The sequence below is a fragment of the Perkinsus marinus genome (assembly GCF_000006405.1).
Source record: "Perkinsus marinus ATCC 50983 genomic scaffold scf_1104296943502, whole genome shotgun sequence".
Lineage (NCBI taxonomy): Eukaryota > Perkinsozoa > Perkinsida > Perkinsidae > Perkinsus > Perkinsus marinus.
Window position 1 is genome coordinate 77,220 of NW_003211810.1, and position 16,217 is coordinate 93,436.

At 54.1% G+C, this 16,217-nt stretch overlaps 6 protein-coding genes across 6 annotated transcripts; 2 read left to right on the plus strand and 4 right to left on the minus strand.

Annotated features, from left to right (window-relative positions):
- Window positions 1-1,098: 1,098 nt before the first annotated feature.
- Window positions 1,099-2,584, minus strand: Pmar_PMAR019526 (hypothetical protein; the record flags this gene model as incomplete). Its single annotated transcript, XM_002781156.1, has 1 exon — window positions 1,099-2,584. The coding sequence occupies exon 1, from the start codon at window positions 2,542-2,544 to the stop codon at window positions 1,099-1,101; it is 1,446 nt and encodes a 481-aa protein (XP_002781202.1). The 5' UTR covers window positions 2,545-2,584.
- An 855-nt stretch (window positions 2,585-3,439) lies between these two features.
- Pmar_PMAR019527 (conserved hypothetical protein) lies at window positions 3,440-5,319 on the minus strand (the record flags this gene model as incomplete). The annotated part of the gene is made up of 12 exons (XM_002781157.1): window positions 3,440-3,562; window positions 3,618-3,724; window positions 3,774-3,858; window positions 3,902-4,005; window positions 4,056-4,114; window positions 4,161-4,249; window positions 4,293-4,345; window positions 4,445-4,664; window positions 4,711-4,855; window positions 4,895-4,992; window positions 5,044-5,136; window positions 5,179-5,319. 12 exons carry the CDS (start codon window positions 5,317-5,319, stop codon window positions 3,440-3,442), a joined length of 1,317 nt encoding a protein of 438 aa, XP_002781203.1.
- A 369-nt stretch (window positions 5,320-5,688) lies between these two features.
- On the plus strand, window positions 5,689-7,044 carry Pmar_PMAR019528 (hypothetical protein, conserved). Its single transcript, XM_002781158.1, has 9 exons — window positions 5,689-5,786; window positions 5,882-5,976; window positions 6,019-6,099; window positions 6,148-6,223; window positions 6,272-6,329; window positions 6,381-6,490; window positions 6,536-6,615; window positions 6,678-6,824; window positions 6,871-7,044. Exons 1-9 carry the CDS (start codon window positions 5,738-5,740, stop codon window positions 6,922-6,924), a joined length of 750 nt encoding a protein of 249 aa, XP_002781204.1. The 5' UTR covers window positions 5,689-5,737; the 3' UTR covers window positions 6,925-7,044.
- A 143-nt stretch (window positions 7,045-7,187) lies between these two features.
- Window positions 7,188-10,932, plus strand: Pmar_PMAR019529 (conserved hypothetical protein; the record flags this gene model as incomplete). The annotated part of the gene is made up of 13 exons (XM_002781159.1): window positions 7,188-7,310; window positions 7,364-7,507; window positions 7,551-7,670; window positions 7,717-7,848; window positions 7,892-8,159; window positions 8,203-9,586; window positions 9,633-9,814; window positions 9,860-9,950; window positions 10,189-10,314; window positions 10,364-10,470; window positions 10,518-10,601; window positions 10,651-10,748; window positions 10,804-10,932. 13 exons carry the CDS (start codon window positions 7,188-7,190, stop codon window positions 10,930-10,932), a joined length of 2,988 nt encoding a protein of 995 aa, XP_002781205.1.
- Window positions 10,933-12,140: 1,208 nt separating this feature from the next.
- Pmar_PMAR019530 (hypothetical protein) lies at window positions 12,141-14,092 on the minus strand (the record flags this gene model as incomplete). Its single annotated transcript, XM_002781160.1, has 3 exons — window positions 12,141-13,847; window positions 13,894-14,007; window positions 14,054-14,092. The coding sequence occupies 3 exons, from the start codon at window positions 14,090-14,092 to the stop codon at window positions 12,177-12,179; spliced, it is 1,824 nt and encodes a 607-aa protein (XP_002781206.1). The 3' UTR covers window positions 12,141-12,176.
- Window positions 14,093-14,167: 75 nt separating this feature from the next.
- Window positions 14,168-14,891, minus strand: Pmar_PMAR019531 (hypothetical protein; the record flags this gene model as incomplete). The annotated part of the gene is made up of 4 exons (XM_002781161.1): window positions 14,168-14,332; window positions 14,372-14,484; window positions 14,529-14,657; window positions 14,699-14,891. 4 exons carry the CDS (start codon window positions 14,889-14,891, stop codon window positions 14,168-14,170), a joined length of 600 nt encoding a protein of 199 aa, XP_002781207.1.
- Between the last annotated feature and the right edge of the window lie 1,326 nt (window positions 14,892-16,217).

Sequence of the window (16,217 nt, forward strand, 5' to 3'; positions counted from 1 at the left end):
GGGCGTAATGCCGGATATGTAGAGGTTTGCTCAACGATGGGCAGCAGATAGACCATGTGTAGCGTTGTCCTACAGGAAACGGAGTCTCCTCCTCCGGCAGCTTGCGTAGCCCAGTCGCATACCCTCGGTCATCGGGCCCGAACGGGACGACATTACATAGGCTTTTGCATAACTCATCCAGAGGACGAACAGCACTCGACGGACATGGTAGGTTGACAAACGAGTCTGCTGATGGTTGGGTCGATCTAAGGTCGGGTAATGGCATGGGCTCGACGCATCGCAGATAATCGTTAACGTAAGAACATATCGTTGGTTCTGTACGTGACATCTGAGCATCGAATATACAGACGCCTGACAAGAATACCCTTTCGCCACCATCTATAACAAGGTGGAAGGACCGTTGTAGATCACGCCCCAAGAGGATAGAAGGTACATGTGAGCTGCCTACACTGCTCTGGATAGGTAGAATACGAACCTCACACGACTGAGGGGGAGATACGACTTCCCCACTCGGGTCCTTCAGAACTAACTGTCCACAGAGCACCTCTGACACTCGGACGTGTTCTCCATTGGCGACCTTGACGGTAACTGGGCTTGCTTCACGAGGAGCAAGCTTCATACATTCTCCATCTACTCTAGAGATATAAGAGAAACCAGCACCAGAGTCGACAATGAGTTGTACATTATGATTATCGAAAGATCCGGATAATACGATCTCCGGTAATGGCCCTGAAGAGCCATAGTTCACACAATCAGTTTCAGATTCAGTAAGTGGACCAACTGTGGGGGGAGTCACAGTAATATTAGACACAGCGCCCAGTAAAGGTCTATCGGAATGTACACGGTTTTCGGAATCTGATGACGATATTGAATACTCACATGCACAAAGGAGTGACGGATCGTCAATGATATTAGGGTTGGTACCCGAATCGAGGCAAGTATTACGGCTTGCACTTAAATTAACGGTATGAGGGGTTTTATCAACATGCAAAGAAGAGTTAAGTGGTACATAAACGTAGTCACATGGATCAGTAAGTCCACCGTGAACGTTGGTAGTGTCGCAGGCCCCATCACCCCCTCTCGGAGATAGAGCCTCAATTAGTTTCCCGACTTCATAACTGGCCTACCACGAGTACTCCCCGGGACGAATGCTCGGATCTTCAGGCCCTGAGACGTCCCCTCGGAGCTCGCGGGAACACCGTTGTGGATCAGTTTCGAGGCCTCGGCCTTGTTGTCAAAGGTAGCGAACCCGTACCGGTGCCCACGTTTATGGACATGAGCACGCACTTCCTTAGCACCGAGATCACTGAAGGTCTTGCGGATCGACTCTGGGGAGATCGCCTTATCAGTGCGGAAGTACACGACCGATCCCTCCGGGAAATTGGATGCCCACTCAGTAATGGTAGGTCCACGCCGTAGAGATCCTTGGTTATCCGACACTTGTCGAATCCGATCTGGTGACGCTTTAGGTTGCAGGTGATGGGTCACCTCCGCAACTTTACAAACCGACCGTACCATTTGACATAGATCAACCGCTGGTGATAACCTTGGGGCAGGAGCCGTGTTGTGAACCCGGACGTAATCCTCCCATATAGGCGCCCCTTCTTTCGGGACTTCTCTCAGGATGCGATTAACAACTCCCTCAAGAAGGTCAGAAGGTAGTTTAGCGAGGAAACTGGCAACAAGGTAACGCGACTCACTGAACCCAGCTGAATACACCGCCATCCACATGTTCGTGATAATAGTGACATGGTGGATGAAGTCGTCAACATACTGATAACCCTTAAACCTCAGCTCTCGGAGACGGCGGGCTACCTCAGTGCGCATTGCTACCCGGTCCCCGAAGACCTGATTGAGTATATCGCTCATCTCCCGCCAACGATACTTGGTCTGGATCGCTACGTCCATCGCCCTCTCGTACACTTCAGCCACATTCTCGAGACTCTGCAGATACTTCGTGACCAAGATCGTCTCTGGCACGGTGGCAGTGAAGATCCCCTGATCATCGAGAGTGCCAAGACCCGCCTCATGAAAGATGATGCCGGCCATCTCGTTGTGCTCTCGGAACCGAAATTTATCCTTCAATTTTGGTAGGAAGATCTTAGCCGTGATTGCATTAGGATTCTTCAGTCTAGACGGTGACGGGTTGGACGTATTGACCAGTGGAGTAGCGAGATCATCCTCCTCGCCTGTCGGGCTGGCGTCAATAGATGGCTCAGGACTACGGGCTTTCACCAAGGCCTCATCATAGGCTCGCTCAGCAAGTGTAACCTTGGCACAAGCGTCGGCATAGTGGTCCTCGAGCTCTTCCTCCTCAACCAAGAGTGCATGTAGCTCAGGGTCCTCCTCACCGACTCCCTCGGCCTCGCGATCTCGAATGACTTGACGTTGGGCTGCTAGGCGGTTGGCCAAGCGTGTTCTGGCAGCTCTCGCCGTTGTACGGGACGACTTGAGACTTGGAAGGCTTAGAGATCCTGCCGCTGTCGCCACTATGTTGATGTCCGGCGCCTCCTGTCGTTCCCTTGTGTCAACACGACCCGACATTAGCTGGAGAGATGCGACCCAAACGTACACTGAGACCTTGAGCCAAGATGGCTACGGACTTACGAGCTAGTAACGCTCAATGCTCAAGATCAATAGTACGGAATGTATCCTATGCTCACACTTGTACGCGAGCACAAGGAGAAAGTCTGTACGCATGCACAAAAAGGTGACGCTCTCTGCCGCACGGACTGGTCGAGCATCAATAGTGGCCCACCCATCCGATGCCGGCCTTATCAGTAGTATGACCATACCGAGATGTCGCATGCAAAGGCGTTACTGGCCACTTTCCTCTCGGTTTTCTTCCACGTAGCCTCCCACAGAGTGCTACACACTAGCGAATACGCAGGAAACTGCAACGACTGCAGCCCACCTTGTAAAGTACGGCTTTTTACAGTAGTTCAGCCCATCCGGACTTTTCGTGTTTTTAATCTCCAGACGTGTTATTTTGACAAGCTCTTTGTTGTTCTTTGGCCCCCTCACTCGACACAACAGTGGTCAGTTCAACAACGTAAGGAACATCGTCAAGGAAATAATAACGAAATCATGTATTTCACCACCAACAACAACAGCAACCATGAAGTTAGAGTGACCATGACGTACTTGTAAAAACTGAAAAACGGCCAAGTCGCGGCGGCACAGCAGCGAGCGGGAGAATGCAAGACAAAACCAAAAAGGTGTGATGATATCCGACAGTGAACTCACTTGGTTCAGACTAAATGATGCCGATATTGGCAGACCTCAGGCTGAAGATATATAGTGTATAACTTCCTCATTGAAGAGGTCAACAACTTGTAAAACATAGTGACAGTGCTCATAAGGAAAGACAGGAACCAAGACTGACTCTGCTCCTACGACCAGGGTTGGGCCTAGAATGTTGGCTAGGGCGGCATGTTGCCTATTGCAACAGTGGGGAAGCGTCCTCAGGGGAGACGATCACCACTGATGCTGATACCGCCACTGAGGCCACACCACAAGTATCATCCCCCTTGTTACACGCTTGATTATGACAGCAGGAACTCTGAGCCAACAACAACAGCAACAAAGAATGCTCAAGGCAAGCACACATTGCCTACCTGGAGGGCGTTGAAGTCGACATCCTCAGCTCGCACTTCTAGCTGGAAAGTCGTATGGCTGATACCCATGTCGTTGGCAACCTTGGTGGCCTCGCTCAGTACTCGACCTGACAATGACAAAAGAGTTTCTAAACAGCGCCGCCACCGGTGACTCACTGCAGCTCGAGCACCCGGAGACGACTATGTGAGCCGTACAGATACTACCCGTCGAACCGACACTCCAAACGTGGATATCATGGACCTGAGCAGCAAAGATACAAAACATGCCCGATGAAGGCCATTACGCATTGGACGTGCTCCACGTGTCTGAGCTTGGTCTGCAGTAGGTCTACATCAATACCGTCCGGCACCCTCAGCATCAGGATTAGCACTGACTGCTTTACTGTTTCTGAGATGGATGACAGCATGACCATCTTCTAGGGGCACAGCGAGGCTCACTGGAGGTGGTGAACATGACCAGGCCCGAGAAGAGGATGGTACACGCTGGGTCAGCATAGCTAAGGAGGAAGGGCTAAACGAAGGGCATGGCAGTCGTCAGAGTACTTCCATTTCGATATGCCATTGATGTAACCAACTTCAAAGGGCTCCCAATAAATGAGGATGGCAGCCAGTAACACACCCAGAGACTGGACCTGTGGGCATACCATGAGCAGGGAGATGGATGGTAAGACTTACAATGTCTCCGAGGACGTGGACGACAGCAGCATTCAAGGCGAGGTTGTTGCTATCTGAGTAGGGAACAGATTAGATACCGTCACCAGCGCTACACTGGAGGAGACAAGACTACTTCACAGTACAGATCAACTATGTGTTCGCCGGGAATATACGACTTGACACAGGAAGGTTCCGGTGGCGACAAACTCGAAAATTACTATCAGACCTCCTTCCAGAGTCGGTACTACCATGCGAATGGGTATGCGTATTTGCACCATCCCCTACGTCCTCTAGATTGCCATGGGAATGGTCATGACCAACGCGTGCTCCTCCGTGGCTATGATTATGACCGAGAGTGACCATCAGACAAAAGTTCACCAGCAAGCCGATGAGCTGAGGTTATGGTATGGCCATCGGGGGCTGCAACCGCCCCACCTACCGCCATGATGCTCATTAGGCCACCATTAACCTCTTCGAGGTTTATGAATCGCTGAAGGGCCTCCCACAGGAGGACGCCGGTCATGAACCACACTATCATCACGGAGAACAGGGCACCGAGGATTTCAGCTTGACGATAGCCGTATCTGGAGCCAGCCGTTCCAGGGCGAGAGGCGGCTGCTCACGTGTATTGGGAGGTGGGGGTCTTCCCAGCTAACACTACGGCGAAGAGGGATACAGCGAAGCCTGATACGTCGGACACGATATGAGCTGCGTCCGTGATCTGATTTGCGGAAGGAGTGGTATGAGATCCACGGCAAGGTAAATATATTACAATTGCCAGGGAATGGGCTAGAATACCCCCGACAATCTCCAATATCATAAAGAACATCGACAGGCATATAGCCTTCCTCAGCCGCCGTTGTACCTACTACCAGCACTCCTATTTCCACTCCAGGTCCCTCACTACCTCCTTGGCCGGCTGCTCGTTGCCCTCACCTCCCTCAGTAGGGGCCGTCGGGACTATCCTCTTCTTCGGCATGGACACTACTGTGAATTTGGTATCGCCACCTTCATCCTTGACAGTCCGGCTGCCTGGCGATGATGGCATTGACTAACTACTGCATAGAGACACCTAGGCACCTCCTTGAGCGGATCATGACCAATGCTGCGACAAGACGCGAACAAGGCCAATACCATACCACGGTGAAATCATGCCAAAATCCATAGGCAAGTACCATACGCTCCATGTGACTCTATTATGACCACAGCCCTCAATCCAACGTCTGTCCTACACGCGCATCCTCGTCAGCCAACCTTCTGCTCCCAATTAGCACCACAATTTTGCAATTTTTCAACTTTTGTTACTGCTTACGCGCACGCCCGGTCTGACGTTCTGCCTTTTCTCCCAGGTAGATTTCTGCCGCTGCTGTCGGTGATAGGGAGTGTAGTAGAGTCGCTTGCTCGAATTTGTGGTTATAGTTTTACGTGGCGTAGTGCTGCCGCGTTGTCAATTTATTTCCAAACCAATGCGATTTTTCGAGAGGACCCACACGTTCCCGTACGACTGGGAAACCTGTAAGTCGGAAGGGGTGTTGTCCTGGCTCGGACAAGCGTATCATAGGATGACCTTATAAGATACGAACTAGGTCAGCTTTGGTCCCTTATGTCAGGTACCTCAGCATGGTGGACGAAATACCCCAATCCTGACCAGCCTCATGTGAAGCAGGTTGACACTCTGTGCCGAGAGGTCGACCGCGACTCAGGAGTGAGCCTACCATATCGACTACTTACAGTGATGGCTTTTCAGAAGCTCAGAGTTCGTCGATTGTTTTACCTTGAGCACGATCTACCTAGTTGGGTCAGGATGATGTACAAGAGGAATATGGAGGTTGGGCGGCGGCCCTTATAGAGTAGCAACAACATCGGCTCCTTTCAGGGCTATGCTGTCGAAGACGTTGAGTGTGATGTCCGCAACAAGAAGTTAGTGGCTAAAGGGTCTAACTACACCTTCAGTGAGTGGCCTTAGTGGCCCCTTCGAGCCCCTGCTTGGCTTTCTTCAGGCAGTTTCTTTCGAATGCAAGAGACTATCACCTATGAGCAGCATCCGGAAAATCCCGAGTACTTGGGCGGTTGGCACGTGGTAGCGTAGGGCTCACTTGGTCAGTGTAGGTGGACTCTCTATCGGCAGCGGATGAACTTCAGCGTCTCTGGACTTGGGGTCCTCTGCGGTCGGCTGGAACAAGCCGCTCGAGACAGTTCAGCTCAGAAGGCCCACAACGGTGAGGGGTCGCTCGGGTGGGGGTAGAGGGCAGGAGGTGTCGTAGGTGTCACTGTCATGAACAAACTCATCGAACGGCTGCATCTCACTGATTGGAAGGCCGATTTGGATAGTTGGAGGCAGGAGGTAGCAGTCGGGCCGGGGATCGAACTTGGGTCGCTTGTGAGCTGGACAAGACCTCTATCCAGGTCTCCAAAATGACTGATGATGCTTTGGAGAAGGGCCGAATCACCGCAGCGGAGGCAACAGAGAGGCTTAGACGATTCCAGTCTGAGGCTAAAGGCCGCATCCAGCGTGCTGAGTCATCCTTCATCAACAGAGTGGCCCGAGCCGCGGTAGCCTCCCTCCTCTAGTTTTTCCTCCCAGATCAGGCTCCCTCAGGTCCACTGCGAGGCTAATGGTGGCAATGCCCTGGACAGTACCACCCAGGACTGATCCCGCTCGAAGTGCTCGTGTAGAGCCCACTATCCCGTCTTCCCTAGGCTGTGCGGCGTCGACGCTGGCCTGTTTCCGCATCCAAACGAATCTTAGGTTCGAGCGTGTATGATACCATTTAGGTCTCTTTTTTGTCACATTTCGTCCTATCTTATCCTACACACCGTAGTACTTATATTTATCACTCTGAGGGTGTCGTCGTATTGTGTTACAGTAGAGCTATATTCCTTGGGAAGCGTTTTGTATCCTCGGCATTCCCCTGCATGTTCGGAGGGGGAGGAGGCGGCCTATTTGGGCAACAGCAGAGCTCGCAAGCCGGCGGACTCTTCGGTGGTGGCGGCCAGCCCGCAGGAGGCGGCTTGTTCGGTGCTCAGCAACAACAACAGGTAGAGTGGTGGCGAGTCGGGGTAGTGCCGTCCGGCAAGCCATGGGCCTTCAGAATGTGGGAGGAGGCCTATTTGGTAGCAGCCCCCAGTCGGGTCAAGGCGGCGGCCTCTTCGGTGGAGGCGGCGGCTTTGGCCAGCAGCAACAACAACAACGACCAGCCGGTGGTCTCTTTGGAGGAGGGGCTTTTGGTCAACAAGTACGACTTGTAGTTTTAGCACACATTATGTCACTTATTGCAGTCCTCCGGTGGTGGTCTCTTCGGTGGTGGCGGAGGCGGCTTTGGCCAGCAACAGAATACTGGTGGCGGCCTCTTCGGAGCACAGCAGCCGGCAGGTGGAGGAATGTTCGGTCAGCAACAGGTTAGCCGCGGTATCGCATACCCCAGGCCACTACCCTCTGGTTCAGAGTAGCGCCGGTGGTGGTCTCTTCGGTGGTGGCGCCTTTGGTGGAGGTGCCTTTGGTGGTGGAGGTGGGCAAACGGCAGGCACCTCTCAGGTGAAGTACCAACAGGTCATCGACCATGACTCCCGCCTGAAGGTAGTAGCTGCTCGGTCCAGCTCTGTGAAGGTGCCCTCTTCAGTTGGAGTCGATAACCGCTATGGACGCCTACAAGGGCAAGTCGTTCGAGGAATTACGGTATGAGGACTATGCCCAGGGCAGAGGCCCAGGAGGTGCTGCTGGGGCTACCGGCATGCAACAACCGGCAGCTTCTGGTGAGAGCCCCCGTCCGTCGGTGTGGGGAAGCTTAATGGCAGGTGGCTTGTTCGGTGGCCAGCAGTCTGGTGGAGGCGGCGGCCTCTTTGGTGGAGGAGGAGGAGGAGCATTCGGGCAGCCCCAACAACAGAGTGGTAGTACCTCTCGAGATGGTGCAGGGGGATCCTCTGGTCTCAGGTGGTGGAGGACTATTTGGTGGTGGCGGTATGCAGCAGCAGCAGAGTCAGGGTGGCCTCTTCGGTCAGAAACCCGCTGGAGGCCTATTCGGCCAGCCTCAGCAGAACACTGGAGGTGGTCTCTTTGGGGGTGCAGGAGGTGGAGGTGGCCTCTTTGGTGGGGGTCAACAGAGTTCGAGCCAAGGCGGCCTTTTCGGTGGTGGAGGCGGTGGCCTCTTTGGCCAACAGCAGTCATCATCTCAGGGAGGGCTCTTCGGTGGGGGTGGTGGAGGTGGCCTCTTTGGTGGTCAGCAGCAAAGTAGCCAAGGAGGGGGTCTCTTCGGAGGAGGAGGAGGCGGTGGAGGCCTGTTCGGCCAGCAGCAGTCCTCACAGGGCGGAGGCCTCTTCGGTCAGCAGCAGTCGAGTCAGGGCGGTGGACTCTTCGGCGGTGGCGGGGGTGGTCTCTTTGGAGGCGCCCAGCAATCTTCTGGTGGAGGTCTATTCGGAGGTGCTCAGTCTAGTGCCGGTGGGGGCCTCTTCGGTTCTTCGCCCAATACTGGAGGCGGCCTCTTTGGCGGTGGCCAACAGTCTACCGGTGGTGGCCTCTTCGGTGGTGGCCAGCAGGCAGGTGGCGGTGGTCTCTTCGGCGGCGGAGGAGGACAGTCCGCTGGTGGCGGTCTCTTCGGTATCGCCCAGAGTAGCAGTGGCGGTGGCCTCTTCGGTGGCGGAGGTGGTGGAGGCCTATTTGGTGGTGGACAGTCCGCTGGTGGTGGTCTCTTTGGTGGAGGCCAACAGTCATCTTCGGGCGGCGGTCTTTTCGGCGGTGGAGGGGGCCTCTTTGGTGGGCAGCAGAGTAGTAGTGGTGGAGGTCTCTTTGGAGGGGGAGGAGGCGGTGGGCTCTTCGGCAATAAACCGGCCTCTGGGGGCGGCCTCTTCGGAAATACGGCGGCATCGGGCGGGGGCTTGTTCGGACAGTCTTCTAGCGGTGGGGGTCTCTTCGGAGGCGGCGGTGGTGGTGGAGGGCTCTTCGGCAGCTCCGCTTCGTCCTCTGGTGGCGGCCTCTTCGGTGGAGGAGGTGGTGGAGGTCTATTCGGTGCCAATAAGGCTACTGGTGGTGGTCTCTTTGGGTCCTCCCAGCCCCAAGGGGGAGGTGGTCTATTCGGTGGAGGCCAGCAACAACAGCAGGCCAGCATGCAGCCACTGTCTACACCAGCGGCTCTGCCTGTCCCCCCTCGTCCCAGTGGGTTGCTGCTACCCAAGGAGGTCGACAAGAGCCTAGCAGCTTACCTCTGGAAGGAGGAACCTAGGAGTCATGTCACTCCACCACCCCCTACGACCAGCGGTGGTAGTCCCCAGACCCCAGTGTCGTCGTCGAGATCCCCTGGTCTCTCCCCGCGCAGTGACAGGTACCACCACACTGATGGGCACTGGTCTATTGGTGGTAAGTGTCAGATTCTCGATTCCTGGTCCAGCTCTTGGTGGTGTCCCCCTGTCCCCTGTGAATCCATCTTCAATGAGGCACCTCCACGTCCGGGGTGGCGGCAATGCTTCCTCCCCCAGTCCGGATCATGTGCTGACCCCACGGAGTGCCATGACCCCTAGGGCGGCCACAGGCCGCGCCAGCACCATCAGTGGTAGGTTGCTTAGTATAGATGTGTCTCGGTAGTACTCGTCTTCAGGTGGAGGCAGCACCAACCTACTGCTGGAGGACGGTACCGTGCCCTTGCGGAACCCCGATGCTGTTGGATCTAGTTTCGTGGCGTTGGCTGAGTGAGTCCGCCCACCCTCTCCAACACCGTGTTCACCCCTACAGACTCAGGCATCACCATTCATCTCCTCTACATGGCAGTCCCAGCCTAGAGTACGGCTCGATGACGTCTCCTAGGAGGTCGCCATTGGCTTCCTCACTGATTGACCACGAACCGGATGTCGTCATCACCCGCCCTGGCGTTGTGTGAGTGCTGCTTTCTCGGACTGCCTTACCGCCTTCCCATCTCTTTCTTTGTAGATACTCTTCTTGCGAACGACGGTCTCTGTCGGCGGATCGTCGACGGTCCCCGAGTGTGGGGTCTGCGAGGCTACGAGAGCCGGCACCACGCAATATGGTGCCGAAGCTTGAAGATCCCAACATGTGGTAAGTGTCTGGACCCTCCCATCAGCCGCCTAGGATCGATCAACCTCAGGATTCGGCCGTCCCTCGACGCCCTATCGTTGATGAGCGAGGCTGAGCTTGCCCGTGTCGACAACCTGGCTATTGGCCACTACTCCTACGGCAAGATTACGTGGCCTGGTGCGTATTCACCGAATCGAGCCTTCGCTGTATTCTCCCATTGCTAGGCCTCACTGATGTACGCTACTTGTCGGTGGACGACACTGTGAAGTTCACTGCATCGGGTGTTGTTGTCTTTCTAGACGATTCGGGTAGGCGCCTTGACTCGCCTCCATTCCCTCTATTCTCTCCTTACTGTAGTCCGTCCCCCGGTTGGTAAGGGACTCAATAAGCCTGCTGTAGTAGAGCTGTATGTGAAGCCGAAGAATGCCAAGAAGGCGCGGCAACAGCCCGAGAAGGTTGGTGAATTCCGTCGGTGCCCTGTGTAGTCACGCTGTTGTTTGATGCTTTCAGTACATTGATCGTATGCGACAGTTGACTGAGGCCTTGAATGATGCTACCTTTCTCTCCTACGATTTGGAGACTTGGCGGTTCAAGGTTGATAATTTCAACAGAGGGCTGGGAAATGGCCCGCTCCGGTAACCGGTGTTTCTACTTATAATGACTGATTGAACAACGCTGCTACTCCTACGTACATTTATCGTGTATGTCATTTTGTTGTGTACATGAAAGTTACAAGAGGAAAATCATCAACTCGCGAAATCAGTCGCGAAATGCCACAGTGCCGCGTAGTAGAAGTCTGCCAGTGTCATTGTACCCGTCGATAGCACCAACACTCAAAGAAAATATACATGCACCCTATTAGATAATGTATGATTTAGTGTACATAGCACCATGAGATTTATCGGGTGGAGAGGGCAATGTTGATGGGATGATAGGATGGACGACACTGTGCTGCTTTTTTCGCTCCAGCACGGTGAGAGGGAATTCCAATAGTGATCATCACTATTGGAATTCCCCACTAAGTGATCATCACTAAGTGACGCTTCCGGTTTCTCTAGCCGGATCGTCTGTGTGCTGGTTTCCCCAATGCTATTGAGTCGGACTTTGATGATTTTAACGCGTGCTGGGTTCTAAACCAGTCGATGCACAAGGAGGTCGAATAAATCCTGCGACCCTTTGGATTTTGGGAAAATAAGAAAGGAGGGAGGAAAGACAAAAAAGCGTCGAGAGGAGCATCTCTTCATTCATTCTGACTACCACGCTTACGCTGTGTAATAATTCGGATGAACTGGGTCCACATTTGTTCGAGACTATGTATATGCTGTCTCGGAACTATGTCTTGACTTGGAATTAGCCAGAGAGGCAGGTCTAGCACGTAGTGCTCTCTGCGGACTAAAGCGCTGCTTTGTCGACGGTTATAGAGCACGAACCAGACCGTTATATAAATCGACTTTTCAAGATGACTTTCGAGACACGTAGACACTTCTCGAAAGTTCCAAGAAGTCATCAAGTCCCTGGATACTCATCTACAGCTGAGCGCCCGAGCGCGACTAGGCGAGGAGCAAAACACCGTCATTGACTCGGACAAATGCCAACGTTGCTAGTCACCGCGTGATACAGCGAAAAGTTCATGGTCGATGTTAATAAGCAGTAACATGAGGTGGCGACGGCGACAACCTTTGGCAATGGAAATGAGCACGTCGTCAAGGATCAGTGGCTCGGTGGTCATAAAGAGTAGAACCTGCCAATGAATGGAATACGACCTGTCGACCAGCCTATGAAATCACTCCAACTGCAGTTTGAGACGAACCAAAAAGAAATAGAAAAGATAGAGACTGTATAACATGATACTTACTACTAGCATGCTGCTGAAGAATACCACATCAGAACCACTTCTCGCCTAACGAGAGTTGACCCATTACGGGAAGATGGTCGAATACTCGGACACCGGGCTCATGGTCGTCCACGAAAAGGGACTCTTCGAAAGAACAGGCGGCTACACCGTGGAGCTTGAGATCAAACTCCCTATTGGACCGCGGGTTAATCACAGCCAGACGGTCTATGAGCTTGTCACGATTGCCTTTAAAACGATGCCGCTTGTACGAGTACTCAGCGACGGTGAGTCCTGCTAGGGCGTTGTCGAGGTCAGGGTTGCCATCGAGGAGGTCCACAATGTCGCAGTTGAAGTCGCCACCGACCAACACGGGGATTCGAGTTGCGTCACTGAGCTCTTGAAGGAAGAGGAGGACCGCTGAGCTGCAGGCATTAGCCTGGTGCCTGGTTGCATGAAATGAGCAAGCAAAAAATCTACTCTGCATCTTCTCGTGTTCTAGCTCGACAACACATATTCTACTCAATGCCGTGGCGAGCTGACCATGTGGGATGGCACCGCAGTGGGCCTTCACCAACCGGTCCTTAACAGTCGTCAGCAACTCTTCCGGGACCGGCCGAGCCACCGAAAATTTTTCGCAGTTTACAAGAATGCCCGTGTCATGAACTTGGCTCTTGTAGCCTGTGAGGTACTCGAAACGTCGTAAGTGAGTGTGGAAGTAGCATATTTGGGCCCGATGAGCTGAGAGGTTGGACTCCTGCACCATGAGTATGTCGGGCCAGCCGTCCTCGTAGACACCACACACGAACTTCTTCACCTCCTCCTGTCGGCAAAGTGACTGGCTGGGACTCTTCTTGCTGAACCATACATTCCACGTGCCCACCCTGAGGCCGTGGACCTGCTCCGCCTTATTCTTGGCCAACTCCTTCTCCTCTCCCTCGGTGAGGACTACCTCACATGCATCCAACCACTCAGTATCAACAATCGTAGCCGCCGAGCTCTGCTCTTCGCTGTAGTCCCGATGGTCGCCTCTGGCCGTGAACAACGGCATCATCACTCTCTCGCTCTCATCAGCCGAGGAGTCTTCCCCCTCTTCCTCCTCATCTTCCTCCTCAATATCACTCGGCATCATCGTCACTGACTTCCATAGTCGACTTACAATAGGCGGCACCGTCGTTACCTGGGATGCCTCCAAAATCTGGGACCCCGCCGGGAGCTGCGACTCAGCACTCTGAATCTCAGTGGTATTAAATACATCATCAACACATGCATCCATCGCCGCCCTCTCCTCCTCTTCCTCCTCCTCCTCAGAGGTGCTCCCTTCGGAGTCCCATGTTTCCTCTAGAGCGGACCTAGCGCTCTTAGCGGACGGCGGGCTGTGGTCCTGCACCATCACATGCGACACCAAATTGTCCTCAAATGTGACCTCGTGCTGCTGGTCCTCGCTCACCGTCGGGCTACTAGTGACCACCTCCGGGCTGTTGGTAAGCTCTAGAGAGTTGTTGGAGACCACCGAGGGAGAGGAGGTTGTTGAAGGGAAGCTCACAGCCGACTGTGGCTCGTCACCGATGAGGACCCCACGGACACAGTCGGGCAGGCTTGGCCAACGAGATAGGTATTGCTTCTGGCCGTCGTAGTCATCAGATAGCGCTCCCAGCTCAGTGAGGATCGCCTTCACCTTCCTCCTCGACTCTACCGGTGATCGGTTCGCGAGGCTTGGGTTCTAACATAGACCACCTCGGTGTAATTACCCTACACAAGCCACCCACATCATCGACTAGCTTGGGCCAGGACAACCCCAGCTTCCGGAACTCCGACAACTCAGAGCGATCGGTCACTCTGTCGCCCACGGCATCCACGAAGGCCGTCAGTACAGCCACCACCTGGACCGAAAGATGAAGTAGTTTGGCCACAGTTGGCTCCTCTCACCTCAAGCTCCGTCCAATTCCGGCGTGCTCGTACGACCATGGGAGAAGGCAAGTCTAGAGAGCGGTCTCGACGAGGAACACAACACAAGTGTGAATCGAAGTGAATCAAATGAGATTAATTGGCTTCCTCCCCAGCAGCAGCAGTTGCCCTGCTCTGGGCCTGCTTGATGATGCCTCTCGCGGCATCAACCAGTTCATGCAAGTTCGGACCCTCACATAGCGGCTTCGACCACCAGTTGAAACGCCTGGGGAGGCCTTCGAATAGATGAGCCACGAGTGCCTAAGACCAATGAGCAGTCGTGATGGTGACCAAGCTCACCTTCTCCTCCTCCGGCCCTTCCACGACGAGCTGCTCACGAGCTCGACAATAGACTACTCGCAGGTCGCTCGAGTCCGACAGAACAGCGGAAATTTCGGCGTCATCGTTGGGCGCTGTGGAAGGACAGTGAGAGACAGTGAGGGAGGGCAGAACCGACCTTCGTCAAGCGACACGTCCATAGGGACATCATCGACACTGGAGATGCCCATTTCGGCCTCCTCCATCTCCGCGAATACCTTCGCCGACTCCTCCGCCAGCCTTTGGAGCTCTCCCTCCAGCTTCTCAGCTAACAAGAGACGAATTATGTGGCGCGCGGTAACTCCCTACCCTTGGCAGCCTCCCTAAGAGCCTTTTCACAGACATCCTTGATCTTCTCAGCTCGCCCGGCCACCTCAGCGGCCTCGCCCGTGAGCTCCCCCACATCTACAGCCTCCTCGCCACCCTCCACTGGCTCCACACGCTTGCGCAGAAGGGGTGAAAGCGTGTGGGGTAGCTGAACTTCATCTGATAGAGACCGCATTTTGTCCATACCAAAAACACTGTACTGGTTGCGGCTACCTCCAGGAAGGCCCGTCTTAGTAGTGCTTTCGAACAAGGACAGTGCTGGCTTGATCGAAGCTCGCTCCGTGGAGTCCAGCCAGGGTGAACACGACAGCTTTTGCAGCGTGCGTATTCTCGTATTGAGTTCCTGTGTGAGAGATGAGGTCGGCCAGGGTTGATTGGCTCACTCTCTCAGCCTCCCTCAGCTCCGACAAGGCACCCTGCAGATCTAGCAGAGTCGACGTCATAACACGATGGTGTAATACTGACACCATAAGTAGTCTCAACAGATATGCGTTATGGACTATAGCACAGGGCACTCCAGGAGTATCCTTGCAGTGGTGGGATAATTCACTCATAAGACAACAACAAGTTCCTCTAGAAAGACAGTAAGAGTACAATGGAGTCTTATATACTATAAACTATACATGCAATGTTCCAAGGCTATACGGCCGGCTCCATCACACGAGGCCTTTGGTCGAGCTTTCGAATCGAGTGCACCCGGGGTGCTCCACTGGGATCAGCCGTGGATGGAGGCGGTCTCACAGAGGGAAGAGGAGGAGCAGAAGGTGGAGGAAGGGGGCTTTCTATAGGCGATGCGCCTCCCTCGTGGTCACCGACCCAGCGGAGGCCTCTGTGTGGGACCTGACGAGTAACGTGATACCAAAACACATGCAATTCAGCGATCAGCTGACCTTACTGTTGCATTCGACGGTGAGGATGATGCTGAGGTCGGCAAGTAAGTGAGAGCCTCCAAGCACACCTCCGCGAAGGTCGACTCATCAGAGTCGGCAATACTATGAATGTTGCCGTCGACTAGTGACCCTAGTGTCGGTACACTAACAGGCAGGACATGCTCCTGTAACTCCACCGAACGGTGGGTACCTCCGGACAAGGTAGTAGGACGGAGCCAGTGTGATAAGGGAGCCGACTAATGAGCCGATTGCGACAAAGTGCCACGTCCCAATGTCCACAGTGCTAACGTATTTGATCCACACTGACACGAACTCTCCTGCGAGAGCATGGGCCGTCTAAAAGAGACAAGGCCGACGAAGCGGCAATAGCAGCAGCACGTACCATGAGGGCCAGAAACCAGCAAGTATAGCCGGCAAGCAAACACACGAGAACCCGACGGGGCCACTTCCGATTGCCTATACCACATCGACACCGGCTAATAGCTCCGTCGCTAGGTGAGAGAAGGGAACGGGCGGAGGTTACGGCGGACCGAGGCATGTCTCAGACTCTGCTAACGACAACACCAGCCGACCCTCCCCGAACTCGAAGAGCCTAATACTGATACAGAACT

Excerpts from the sequence above, each read along its gene's own strand:
- Pmar_PMAR019528 (XM_002781158.1), top strand. The coding sequence starts at position 5,738 with ATGCGATTTTTCGAGAGGACCCACACGTTCCCGTACGACTGGGAAACC. Across the intron at positions 5,977-6,018 it reads AGGTCGACCGCGACTCAGGA|AAGCTCAGAGTTCGTCGATT; the intron begins GTGAGCCTACCA and ends ATGGCTTTTCAG. Across the intron at positions 6,330-6,380 it reads CAGCATCCGGAAAATCCCGA|GTGGACTCTCTATCGGCAGC; the intron begins GTACTTGGGCGG and ends TGGTCAGTGTAG.